Source organism: Acomys minous, assembly GCF_964271855.1.
Source record: "Acomys minous genome assembly, chromosome: 16".
Lineage (NCBI taxonomy): Eukaryota > Metazoa > Chordata > Mammalia > Rodentia > Muridae > Acomys > Acomys minous.
The window spans coordinates 55,627,868-55,641,648 of record NC_140498.1 but is presented as its reverse complement, the minus strand read 5'-3'; the positions used below and the strand labels follow the sequence as shown (position 1 = coordinate 55,641,648).

The 13,781-nt window shown below is 50.7% G+C and overlaps 1 protein-coding gene across 1 annotated transcript in view; it reads left to right on the top strand.

Moving 5' to 3' along the window:
- The window catches only part of LOC311587155 (cilia- and flagella-associated protein 337-like), a gene marked incomplete at its 5' end in the record, with an annotated part of 43,400 nt that extends 30,744 nt beyond the window's left edge, over positions 1 to 12,656 (top strand). Inside the window, 8 exons of the mRNA XM_084763654.1 lie at positions 695 to 790; positions 2,305 to 2,363; positions 2,783 to 2,924; positions 3,452 to 3,491; positions 4,188 to 4,276; positions 5,331 to 5,527; positions 7,110 to 7,213; positions 11,841 to 12,656. Of these exons, the coding sequence (XP_084619780.1) occupies positions 695 to 790; positions 2,305 to 2,363; positions 2,783 to 2,924; positions 3,452 to 3,491; positions 4,188 to 4,276; positions 5,331 to 5,527; positions 7,110 to 7,213; positions 11,841 to 12,069 (956 nt within the window). The 3' untranslated portion in view covers positions 12,070 to 12,656. The remainder of the gene's footprint in view (positions 1 to 694; positions 791 to 2,304; positions 2,364 to 2,782; positions 2,925 to 3,451; positions 3,492 to 4,187; positions 4,277 to 5,330; positions 5,528 to 7,109; positions 7,214 to 11,840) is intronic.
- Between the last annotated feature and the right edge of the window lie 1,125 nt (positions 12,657 to 13,781).

The following is a 13,781-nucleotide window of genomic DNA, read 5'->3' as shown; positions in this document are numbered from 1 at the left end:
ATAGGACATGCTTAGCTGTGGGTAGAAAATAAGCATGGAGGGATGCAGATCCCCGGGTGGTGAACAAATATTCCCATTCGCTCCTAGGAGTCTCCCCTCCTGACAGCAGCCTACTGCTCGCTGCACGGGTGAATTAATTAAAGCTGTCCTAAAAGTTGCTCAGCCAGGGGTGCTTTGAGGGGGAACACGTCCACACATCCTGGGCTAATGTCCACCCTGACCTCAGGGTGTTTGGCTGTTTATGTTGCCTGAGTTTCTCAGAGCTCTCAACCTCTCGTGTAGCTTGTGCCACATTCTCTAGAAGTCATGGCTAGGGGCAAGGGCTTGGAGTGGCCATGGGCTGCTGAAGACATTACCCCTCTGTCCCTGATGGGTTCTTAGCCAAGGAGGCCACCTTACTTTGTTTGCTTTCCAAATGCAACTAGGGTAGCTACATGTTTGAGAGAGAGCTGAGTATGCATGTTGAAAATGAGAGAGAGAGAGAGAGAGAGAGAGAGAGAGAGAGAGAGGAGAGAGAGAGCGCTTTGATGGAGTGGGAACAGGTAGGGATATATATTCCACACCCCACACCCCTGACAGGGTTTCTCTGTGTAGCCCTGGCTGTCCTAGACTCACTTTATAGACCAAGCTGGCCTCAAACTCAGGCAGAGATATTGTGAAAGCAAACCAAAGACCTTCCTCCTTTCATTTTCAGACCCTGACAGAAGTGTTTCCCGACTCACCTTTCTAAAGACCCGGGTGACAAAGTTGGACTCAGCGGCTGCCTCCCTCATCAGCAACGGGCCCACAGGTGAGGCCTCTCACTTCTGAATTGAGGCTATCCTGGTCCAGGTTGGGTGAGGAAGCACCACCACCACCACCCACCCACCCCCGCCACCCCAGCTCCCTCTGCGATTTCACTGCTGGCCTTACAGATCCCAGGCTAGCACCCCAGCCTGTGTCAACCTCAGCTTGTCCTACAGGAAAGCAGTCAAGTAACTAAGCCCCCAGGGCATCTTCCTCTCAGCCATGTTATCTGCCCTGCTCTTCCTACTTCCTGCTGGGCCTCAGGACATCTGCAAGAGAGGCTGACCTCCAGCATCCCAGGGTGGGCTCGAGGCCCATTCTGATGCACTAAATCGCACTAAACAGGAAAGCAAGCCTCCAGGGAAGGTGGCATAATCAGCCACAGGTAGCGTCACAGAGGAACCAAAGGAGGAAGGCCAAAGGGCCACGTAGTGAAGAGCTAGCAGGATGCTGAGGCCAGTGTTGGAGCTGCCACATTCTAGGAAGGAGGAAGTGAGGGCTCGGCACAGGCCATTACCCAGGAACATGACCTCCAAGCTCCAACTATAGCAAGTGGGCCCAAATTCAGCCCCCAAACATTCTAGGACTTTAATAAAATTGCAGAGGCAGTGCCAGTGCTGTGTTGTTAGCCGGGGAGGAGGAAGCTGGTCCCAGGGTATGGGGTTGTTTGTCACCAGCAAGAGGACCCAGCTCTGCCTCCTTGCTCAGCCCCACGCCCGAGGTCTTTTGGCATCGGGTGCTGTTGGGAGGCTGGGGTGGGGGCTCAGCTGTCTCTGACTCCTTTCTGAACCATCTTCATCCTTTCTGCTTTACCTGGGGGGAGTGCACATCCCCCCTTCCCTCTCCTAAGAGAAAAGCAGGGTTCTGCAGCTATCCCAAGAGGAGATGATATGCATGGGGTCCCCCCACTTCACAAAGGCTTGCTACATGAACCTACATGTAAAACACAGGCAAGAGGGCTAGAGAGATGGCTCAGTGGTTAAGAGCACTGCCTGCTCTTCAAAAGGACCCAGGTTCAATTCCCAGCACCCACATGGCAGCTCACAACTGTCTGTAACTCCGAAATTTGACACTCACACACCAATGCACATAAATTAAAATTAAATAAAATATTTAAAAAAGCACACACACAGGCAAGAATTGAGGCCACTAGGCCAGGTACAACATTCTGGCACACACACACACACACACATACACACACACACACACACACACACACACACACACACACACACACACACACACCCCAAACTGGGAGACATTAATTCCCAGAGAGGCACATATTGCATTGTCCTTAACAGTCAAACATAGAAGCCTCCTCTGCCAAGAAGGCCGCCCTGGTTAGTGGAGGAGACCTCACTGAGTGATCTAAATCAAAACCTCCCTCCAATGTGTCTGACAAAGCAAATTAGGAAGAGATGTTTGCCCCTGGTGTGAGACCACAGGATCTTCCCAGCGCATGTCAGAGCCCTTGGTTGCCTGGGCTAGCCCACTCCTTACTGCTTCCCTTCTCCTCAGGTTCTGTCACTTTCTGGAAGCTCGTTAGTGGGGCTGGGCCCCTTGCAAACTTCACTCCGGTAAGTTGGGGGACCAATCGGGTAACTTTCTGGCTATGCGCTGGCTTTGTTGTTTTGATTGGTGGTGGGGGTTGTTGTTGTTGTTGTTGTTGCTTGTTTACTCCCTGACACTAGCTTTCATATCAAGATTGTCTGCCAGGTTCTAAATATTTGCTTTGATAGCTTCCTGACATTTCTAATTGACTAGGGTTGAGTTACTGTCTTGGTTGTTTGGTTGTTTGGTTGTTTGGTATGGTTTTGGTTTGGTTTTATAAGCCAGATTTCTCTGTGTAGCCTTGGCTACCTTGGACTGGCTCTGTAGACCAAGCTGGCCTCAAACTCAGAGATCTGCCTGCCTGCCTCTCGAGCACTGGGACTAAAGGCGTGCGCCACCACTGCCAGAGTTACCTTCTTATTATCTTTGCCTTTGCTTTTCTCAGTCCAGAGGAAAAGCCCAGGTGAGTAGCATCGTGGTGACAGCAGGAGACACCCTTGCCTACCTGGCTGACCAGCAGGGCTTTGTCCATGTCTACAACATCCAGGAGTATGGCCTCCAGGGACCAGAGCTGCAGGCACCCAACTGTAAGGAGCGGATTTCCTCACGTTAAGCCCTAGATGGGATTGCTTTGGTTCTAGTGTGATGTTCTTATGGGAAAATTAAATTGTCTCAGCGTGGAGGGATTACTCTTAAAGCCCTTGGAAAGCAGACTTGCAGAAAAATAGTCTCCTGAAAACATTTGATGTCAGCAAAGACACAGGAGAAGGGGCCATCCATTAGCAGATGGCGCTCAGTGCTCAGTGGCAACCGAGGGCGCATTGACAGCCTGCGACTAATGCTGCAAGTGGCAGTTCTACTTCTAGAGATTTGGCGAAGGAAGTGGCAAATGTGCACAGAGATTTACTAGTAAGATTGTGTAACAACACATACACACAAAATACAAACCACTGAGGGGCCAGTCTTACACATAGTAGGTGCTTGGTGCACATTTATGGGGTTAAAACAGAAAGACCAGCACCGCCACGTCAGTGTTGCCTCCAACTGGACACACACCCGTATTGGACTCATTCCTACAGGATCCTACTCAGAGGTCTTCTTTCTTTTCACTCAGCAGTGACATCCTGGAGGGCTCATGTCGGCATGGTGACGTCGTGAGTACCATTCTTTTGAAGCGTTAGTAATCTATAAAGGAAGGAAAACAATTGTCATGATCAAATTGATCCTTTTGAAATCCCTGTGAGCTGGCCAAAGGAGTAAAACTGCATTTCCATTCTGTCCCCAAGGAAACAAGATGGGTGTGGGCTACATAGAGCCAAAGGGAGAGGTCGCAAGTCCTCGTTTGTCTTGTCTGTGGGTAGTTCTCCCAGCATTGGCACACTCAGGAGCTTAATAGGTTTGGATTAATATGAGGCTTGCAAGGAGTCAGTGTGGGGGGGAGGGGTTGGGGGGGAGAGAGACAGACAGAGAGGGGGGAGAGAGACAGACAGAGAGAGAGAGAGGAGGGAAAGAGTGTGTGGGAGAAAGAGAGAGAGAGAGAGAGAGAGAGAGAGAGAGAGAGAGAGAGAGAGAGAGAGAGAGAGCGCACAAACTGGCTAGGACTTTCTTTCTGACCACTTGCTTGCTCTTACACCCAGGCTGGTCGCCTGTGAAGTGATTTCTTATGCATCCCACTTGATGTCTGGGGAGTGGCCCTGAGACTTTGGAGGGAGAGTGGCGTGAGAGGTGGTAGAGGAAAGGATGGCTTTTAGTAATGAGTCTGGCTTCTCTGTCCCATTCACTTGGATCCAACGTCGCTTTCTTGCAGAGCAGCGTTGACAGGTCTCTTCTTTCCATTTTTATCTTGCTAGTCTGGAGCTGATAGAAGGAGACAGCAGTTTACTGTCATCCTCCCTTGACTGCACTGTGCGCCTGTGGAGCAAAGATGGGGCCTACATAGGTAAGGGTCTGCCTCTGCCCAGTCCAGGGCCAAAGGTGCCACAGCACCACCGAGTCACAAATCCTTATGTTGTAAAGTGTGTTAGTCTGCCTAGGCTGCCACAAGCAGAGTGTCATAGATGGCTGTTCATAGCTCAGCGAATGGTTATTTCTCTTTTTGTTTGTTTTTGGTTTTTCGAGACAGGGTTTCTCTGTGTAGCCTTGGCTGTCCTGGACTCACTTTGTAGACCAGGCTGGCCTCGAACTCACAGAGACCTGCCTCCCAAGTGCTGGGATTAAAGGCATGCACCACCACCGCCCGGCTCTGCAAAGAGTTATTTCTTCTCCCATGTCCCCACATGGCCTAGTGAGGAATCTTCTTGGGTCTCAGCGCACACATGATTGGGGTGCCCTCTATGGTCTCTTAAAACAAGAGACACTAACATTATTAGGTCTCATGACCTTATTTGAAGCTAATTACCTCACCAGGATCCCTGTCTCCAAATGTAGTCATCTTTGGGGGGGGGGGCAGGGGTTAGGGCTTCATCATAAACATTTTGGGGAGCTGGATTTGGTCTCTGCTATAACATCAGCTTCTTGTCTCCAAAAGAAAAAGAAAGACATTTGAACCCATCAGAATCAGTGGGCTGGAGGCAGTCCCTTTGGGAAGGAACCGTTTTAACACAAGGATCACACGCAGACATTCAGCTGTATGGCAGCTAAAGATCTGACATGTCTGGGCTGTAGTAACAAAAATAGCCTTGTCCGCTGCTTGGAGAGACTGTGGCCTGTCTGCGTACGGTGCCTTTACCCGTAGCTTGCGTGGCTGCTTGAGTTTATCTTTCAAGTTCCATGTACATTAGTGAGTGGCCTGCACACTTACATGGTAAGAAACGTTTTGGGACTTGCTTTTGGAGGACAGTGGTTCTATAGTTGTTTCCTATGAAACTACCAGGGACATAGCTAGCAGGACTGAGGTGGCCTTGCCAGTCTTAAGGATATCTACGTACATTAGCAGGAAGCCTCACTCTGGCTACCTGCCCGGTCTTTTTATTTATTTATCTTTATTCCTCCAGGGACCTTTGGGCAGAATCACCCCTGGGATGTCTTCACTCCTGCGTCATGGGGTCACCCAAGGGTGCCCTTTGAGAATCTGACCGACCGTCAGAGCCTGCCCACCCACCTAGTACTGGAAACGGATGTTCCTGCTGGGTACTGGGAAGGAGAGAAGACACAGGACCCCATGACGGAGGAGGAGAAGGTCTTGTTGGAGGTTGGTGCCTGAAAGCAAATACTTGTGTTGCCTTTGTGGGTTCTCTGCTGAGCAGCAGGGTGCACACATAACCTGAGATGATCACGTGATCACATGATGTGGTGGGTCAAGGCAGCAAGGGGGAGGAGGCTGGGCACTGGGCCAGGGGGACATGCACTCCATCTGTGGGGTGAAGGAGAGACTCACCCAGCCCCTCTCTCCTTTCACCTATAGAGAGGCTGCTGTCCCTAGCGTTGGACACAGGAGACATAGCAGCGTGTGTCACATCAGGGCAGACCCTGCACACTCAGCCCATACCTACTATTCTGAGATGCATTTAAAAGCCGGGGCTCCTGATAATGGAGAGGAAGCTATGATCAGCGTAATGCCCAGCTCCGTGAGAGTCAGCTTCGGAGCAAGAGATTTGGAGAGGGTCCTGCTCGATGCAGCCTTGATTTAGAGCTCCCATGAAATAGATGGATTTCCAAGACACGCTTGCCCTTTAATAAACTGAAAGGAAGGTCGTCTCGTGAGCTTTGTCGCAACTCAAAGCAGGACGCCTGCTCTGCCAGCAGATCCGTGTCTGCAGTTTCTTTCCTGGCAGCCTCGTAGAATACAGATCTCCCAGTAATAACCCGGCCACTGGCTTCAGCTTAGAGCCCCAGAGGTGTTCAAAGCAGAAACAACAGATGCAGGCCAGCGCGCTCCAGGAACAGCCTCTGATGCACCTGGAGCGTCTCCATGCTGTTGCTCTCAACGTTATCACATGATACCACACCACAAGGTTGTTTCTAAGATAAAAAAAGGACAGAAACCCAAATTACTGAAGGACCTGAGCCCTTATATCATGTAGTTAGCCCAGGAATCCAAATTGTAAAATTGCAGAGTATGGTGTTTTGTTGCTGTTTGTGGGAGAAGGGCCTCCCCACCCCCCGCAAGTTCCACTTTGAGGTTCATCCATTAGTTACATGATCTCCAGCAGGACCTTTCTGCTGCGCTATAAAAGAGAGGCTGGGATTAGATGATCTAGATGTTTCTTTCCGGCCGTAAAAACTGCACACTTGCGGCTGGAGAGATGGCTCAGAAGTTAAGGGCACTGACTGCTCTTCCAGAGGTCCCGAGTTCAATTCCCAGCAACCACATGGTGGCTCACAACCATCTGTAATGTGACTTGGTGCCCTCTTCTGGCCTGCAGGCAGAGCACTGTATACATAAAAATAAATAAATAAATCCTTAAAAAAAAGAAACTGCACGCTCATCTAAATTTTTGTTGAAGAAGTGCCTAATATGTTAGTTGGACTTTAAATGTTGGTAGCGCCCCTTCCAAGATGCCGAGAGATTTCACATGACCACAGTCAACGCAAGTTGATTAGATGCAGAAAAGAGCTCACAGGAAAACGCCACATACCAACTGGTGCTGGCACAGAAACTCCGGGGGTCGGGGGGAGCGGGAGAGGGATGTTCTCCGGTCCTGGAGCCAGTTCAGCTAGCCTGAGTCTTGTTCTAACACAGAAAAGCTACTGTGCCACCACCACCCTTGGCTCTTGATCCTTGTCAGAGTGGGCGTGGCGTCTGTTCTCAAGGCTCTGTCTTCTTCCTCTAGACTGAAAAGACCCTGAACCGTCCCTTCCCAGAAGGCGCCACCGCCCTCATAGAGCCGGAGGTGAAAGCTGATGAAAGCCAATGGTCTACGTTTTGCCGTGGGAGGTCAGTCTGGGAAATCAGGCGGGCCAAAGAAGCATCCCTGGAAAGAACGCAGCCATCGTGGCTGAGGCCTGCTAGCCCTTTGCTTCCTACATGTGTCACTGAGGTCACTACCCAAGTGTCACCCTCTGTGTCTTATCCATGTGACTTAGCATCACACTCCACCCCAACCCCTGCCATGCTATCTGGCTACGGTCTTTGCTGCCGGCTGTGTTGCTATGGCTGGTGTTACTGGTCTCAGCCGCACATTGGGCAGTGCACACAGGTACTCTGTGTAGCATTTCTGGCTTCCTAGGGGCCTGGGGTGAGGAGGAAGAACCTGAGGCTTCCAAAGCTACAAACTCCCGGCTACCTCAAAACCCTGTGTGCACTCCAGGCACCCATGTGCTCACTAGAACATGGCAGGCTGTAGAGGAGCAGAGTGTTCCCCTCCAGGTCCCTGTCACCAAGAGACCCAAAGAAACAGCCTAATCCTCTGATGTTCCCTTTACCGTAGACTTTAGGAGGGGTGCCTGGGTGACTGAAGGCTCTATCATCACCACGTGACCAAGCTCCTCCCCTGTACAGCCTATTTCCATTCACACAGTTACCTAACAGTAAAGACAGCTGCAGGAGCCCCTCACCTTCCACTGCACCCCTGGAAGTGCAAACAGGGGCACGGAGAGTAGGGGAGGGGGTCCAGCTGGGTGAGCATCCTTTGTGGGATGTTCTGAGAATGCCCGCTTACTTCTGCTCACATCTTAAGGGCCAGCACTTAGTCACGTGGACACAGCTGGTCACAGCCGAGGCCATAACTAAGAACAGGAGGATGAGGAAGGGATTCAGCAGGGCAGCTAGCACACTCTGTCCGAGTAGCTAAGAATCTAAAGTGCTCTGGCTGCTGTTAAAATTAGAGTCTGTCACACAGAAACTCCACCCACCATGATGGAACATTCCAGAAGGCGTTGCCCAGAAGCCACAAATCCAAAGTTTGACTGGGTCGAATATCTAGCTTGTGGGAGGACAACATACACTTGGGGTTTAGTTAACTTGACCACAAGTCATTTCAGCTTCCTGTTGATGTACATGCCAATCTCCCAAGAAGGTATGGGGTATACCAAGATGGCGGGTGTGATGATGTGTTGGAGTTGGAGCCTGGAAATGGGATGTTCCTTCCCCTCTGCTGATACCATTAGCATCTGTACCCTTGGCCCACGGGAGCTGCAGGCTGAGCGAGCCCTGTTTGTTTGGTTTTATTTTTGGAGACTGGATTTCTCTGTGTAGTCCTGGATACATGTTGTAGTACAGGCTGGCCTCGAACTCACAGCGATCTGCCTGCCTCTGCCTCCCGAGTGCTGCGATTAAAGGCGTGCGCCACTGCTGCCTGACTGAGCCCTGTCCTTTACATACCTCCAGTTGCCTCTCTCCTCAAAGATGCTGCTGTTGGACATGGGCTGGGAAAAGATCCCAAATGTCACTCAGAGCAAGTGCGGCAAGAAGCCACAATAGGTGCTGTCTGACTCTCTCAGGTCCGAACACAGAATGGTGAAAGGGGAATTAGCTCTAAATTCAGAATTGGGTTCTCTGGATTTTCTTGTGGCAGGGATAAAGCCGGCGAAATGTGAAATAAGAGGCAAGTGGTAGAGGAAAGGGGGCAGTGCGCCTATGCTGAGTGGTCCTCGCCCATCAACCCTGGTGGTTGTTTGGCAAACTTTATGAATGCCTTTTAGGGCAGGAAGCCTTAGAAATGATATGCACATCCTAGCAGCAGGTTATTTCAATTTGCAACGTGCATGCTGCACATCCCTTCACTAGTCTTTGGATGTGCAGCCCAGCATAAACAAGCTGCACTTCCGGCTTTTACAGAAGCGAAGTAGAAACACAAAGACATCTGCAAAGCACTTAAGTGCAGTGTCCTTCCTGGTTTCTAGGATTCCTCCAAACCGTGGTTTTTCCCCCAACTGCCACCGGCCACCAGCTGATCATTTCATAGCCTCTGTCTTCAGCCTTCACAAAGGCTTCTTTGCTTTTCTCTTAATTTTCACATTAATATGATTTTTCACTTTGTTCAGATAAATTTAAAATCACAGCTAAGTATACAAAGTGGCACAGGTCAGGTGTGGAAGCAAACACAGTAGGTTCTGGGTAAAGCCCACACCTCTCGCCGTTGGGCAGAGGAAGGCTACTGTTGCGCTGTCTGGCACAAGGAAGTCTTCACGGGGCTGTGAGCATTTGCAGGGTGGATACTGATGGGGCTGCCCGAACCACCAGTCCCTTTCAGAAAGCATCTACTGCAGCGATCCCTGGTGCAACAGGCTCTAAGCAAGTCAAACTGAGCTTTCCGCAGGGGACAGCAAGAAAGAGCATGCCTAGGGGAGGGGAGGGCTGCGTCCACAGCCCATTGGACAAGGTGCTCCTACCTCCACTGCCCCAGTGAGGCCATGTGTGGAGGACCTCCCGCCCGAGGCCGTCTCAGGCGATTAGGACTCTGACCAGTTCTCAGAATATCACTGGAGACACCCCACTGGCGATCTCTGTGGAAAAGGACAGTGACGCTATGGAGGCCCTGCTGCTTACCTGGAATTAAATCACTAGCAGGCGGCCAGGCACGGAGAGAGCCTTGCTGTTCTTTAGCTTTTCCTGCAGCTGTCCTCTGAGGCCAAGCCTCGGGCTTTTATGTCAACAGAAAGAAAACACAGACTGTACCTGCTCTAAACATGGGGATGCCTTGGGCAAGTGGCAAATGATTGGGAATCAAGCATCCATGGCCTGCAGCCCCAAGGCTGGCACTAGGGTAACTCGGGTAACTCACTGACATGCCTGCCTACCGCCTAGGGTCCCTTTTAGGTTTAAACAGAATGCTGGGAAGATGTCTGGGAGAAGCTGTTTCCCTGGCTCAGCAGGGTGAGGTGAGGCACGGAGAGATGGCAGGGAGCCACTTCAGAGAAATGGTACCACGGAAGTGAATAGAAGGCCTGAGAGGATGTGGACGTGGGAAAGGGGGGAACAGGATGGCTTTGACAGAGACTGGCCAGAGAGCAAGGGACCAAGATGGCAGCAGAGCGCCGGAGACAAACCATGTTGCAAGAAGCAGGGTTCAGTACCCCTCATTCCCCTGAGCACTCAAGGTTTTGTTGAAAAATCATCCCCCGGCCTGGCATGGTGGAGCACTCCTGTAATTCCAGCGCTCGGGAGGCAGAGGCAGGTGGATCTCTATGAGTTCTAGGCCAGCCTGGTCTACAAAGGGAGTCTAGGACAGCCAGGGCTATACAGAGAGACCCTGTCTCAAGAAACTAAAATGAATGAATGAATGAATGAATAAATAAATAAATAAATAAATAAATAAATAACAAAAACATTAATGGCATAAAACAAAACAAAAAAATGGTGACCATCCTCTCTGGAGAAAGCCGGTTAGACGTTTGCTTCACAGCATTTTGGGGGCACTGCTTTGTGCCTGCGCTTTACTATAATACAACACAGGGACACAGTCACTAACGGAGGAGTCTGTCCTGAAGAAGAAAGGCAAGTCTCTAGCCTCCATTGCTTTATGGCTTGGCTCTTGCGTGATGGGAGGAGCGTGAAGCATCATGGGAGCATCTGTGCAGGGCATGTTTAAGGAAGAGGGTGTGTGGAGAGAGGGAATAATGCTGATACCGGAAAGACATTAGCGTGAATGTTAGGGTGTGGCCACTTGGAAGGGGTCTTAAAGGGAGACGGGGTGCTACCACGTACATGCACCTGTGGGTACTGTGCTAGGTGAAACAAACCAGTCACAAAAAGACAACTACCTCATAATTCTGAGGCACAGAATGGCTGCTGGTGGGGCCTGAGGAGAAAAAAACAGAGGATGCTGTTCGATGTGCATGTTTCCAGTAAGGTGGAAGAGTTTGTAAGCTGAACACAGTGGAGGCAGGAAGATCAGGAGTTCAAGATCACCTTGAACTCAGCTATATAGGGGGTTTGAAAGGCCAGAGGCCAGCCTTGGGGGTGTATGAGACCCTGTCCCAGAAAAGTAAAAGAAAGACGTTCTGGAAATTAATGGTGATGGCAGTTGCATCACAGTGTGAATGTACTAAATAGGTATTTGGGTCAGGTGGCTAATTATACAGTGTATTTAATAGCACCATTAAAAACAAAGAACTGGGGGGACTGGAAAGATGACTCTGGTTCAGTCCCCAGCACCCACATGGTAGCTCAGAACCATCTGTAGCTCGAGTTCCAGGGGGAACTGACGCCCTCTTCTGGCCTCCACCGGCACTGCACACATGGTGCGCAGACACACATGCAGGCTTACACATACGTAAAACAAAAACAGTTTAACAAAATTTTAAAGGGAAGAGGAGGTGAGAATGTGATAGAGCAAATCCCTTTAGGAAGGGAGAAGGAGCATTCTGTGTAGCTCAGTGGAACTGAGTGTTAGGGCTAGGGAGCGACTGGAACAAGAAAAGAATTGTATCAGGTAAGAGCAGTTGGCTTTCCAAGGTACCAAGAAATGACCAGAAGGAAAGAATTGGTGACAGACAGCCAAGGGGAAGGAATCAGGCACACGTGTTTGGAAGGCATGCTAGGGTACTGGGGGGGGGGGGGCTCTTGTAGCCACCAGCCCCCAGACACCCAAGGTGTCTTCACACACTTTCTCTTCCCCTAGGCTGTTGTCAACACGAAGAAAGCCTTGCCGGAAGGTGTCAGAGCTCAAATGGCCCAGCATTTACCAAGCTCTCCAGTGCCATGAGGTTGCCTGCGTGTCTGCTCTGGGGGAGAAGCCAGATCTGTCTGTTATCAGTTCCGACGATTTGTTCTCTGTCAGCGTCTACAGCCAGGAACCCGAAGCCGAGCTGCTGGAAGGAACTCTCGCCACGGAGCAGCTTCTGGGATGAGGGCTGAGCGCCTCAGCTTCCCTCCCTGGCCACTTCTTCCCTGTGAGATAGAAACAGCGTCTGCCTGAGCTTAAGCTTTGGCCCTGGAGGAGCAGAGAACACACGGAGGAATAATCTCAGAGCATGGGGACTCCACCAGAAGGAGCAATTAGAGCTGAAATTTCAGAGAACAGATCGGATTCACGGTGTCCTTTCTGGAAAGGCAATGCTTCGCTGTGTGGAGGGAGCCCAGACAGTGGCCACAGCCCGTGGCCCCCCAAACCCACTCCTCCACGGACCACCTACCACATAGGCCGTCTGCCTCAGGGTAGGCTGAGGACAGTGCAGAGCGGGGAGGCTGCTGGGAAAACACAGATGGCAGTTTGCTAGAGTGCTTTTTAGCCAGGGAGGCCTGCTCTCAGACAGATGTGGTCTCCCATCAAATCTTAGCAATACCCTGGGAATAGGCTCTGCTACCGGCCATCTTACCACTGAGGAAACTGAGACTTCCAGAAGCTAATGGATTTGCTGTAGGAGACAGAGATCTATTGTCGTAGTATACTTAATCATTCACTGGGCTTTTCCAGTCACCCACTCTAGCTCCCAAATAAAAGACACAGAGACATACTCCTGGTTGGTTTTTGTTGTTGTTGTTGTTGTTGTTGTTGTTGTTGTTGTTTAATGTATACAGTACTCTGCCTGCACATACACCTGCAGGCCAGAAGAGGGCACCAGATCTCATTATAGATGGTTGTGAGCCACCATGTTGTTGCTGGGAATTGAACTCAGGACCTTTGGAAGAGCAGGCAGTGCCCTTAACCTCTGAGCCATCTTTCCAGCCCCGTATTCGATTTATTAATAAGCTTTAAGCCCAATAACTGGGCAGATCTCCTTTATACTAATCCTCTAAGTTGGTCTGGCTACTTCCCAGCCACATGTCCTGTGTTACTTGCCATATTGGTCCTGCCTGGGCTGTTGCTCTCCCTCAGGACAATTCCTCACAGTAATGTCTTTTCTCTCCTCCTCCTCCTCCTCCTCCTCCTCCTCCTCCTCCTCCTCCTCCTCTCCTCCTCCTTCTGTTCCTCTTCCTCCTCCTTCTCCTTCTTCCTCCTCTACTCATGGTCCCTACCTGAGACCCCAAGCCCAGGACAAGGAACTCTACCTCCCTCTCTTGTGCCCAGCTACAGGCTCTCCAGCTTTTTAAAAACTAACCAATCAGAGATAACTGAGGAGCAAATTTTACCCAACACAGATCAGTGTACATGAGAGTGCACTCGTCTGGCCTGCTGCCAGCTCTTGGGGCCCAGAACTCAGCATTTGTGTGCACAGAGCACCAGACCAACCCCCATATAATCTATCAAGAGGTGTGTGGCCTTTTCTCTACCCCAAAATGCAGGAGAGGCTAGAGGTGGCTCCTAGGAGCTGAGGGTCAGTAGCTCTGTGGTCAGTACAGGAGGTAGCTCCAAGGCACTGGTGGCACAGGCCACTGTGGTCCTTCAACTCCCTTTTGGGCTGCCACCAAACAAACTCTCAAGACTGAAGTACACTCTGATCTTGAGATGGATTAGTGTGGGTTTTCTGCTGTCCTTATAAAAGACAAAAAGAGACACATGGGAAAGAGAGGAGGGAGGAGGAGGGGGGCTCCCAGAGGCTGGGAGAGGCAGACAGGATGCCTTCAATCCCCCCTCCCCAGCACAGTTTTGCCCACACATTGGTCTCATGCTTCTGGGTCT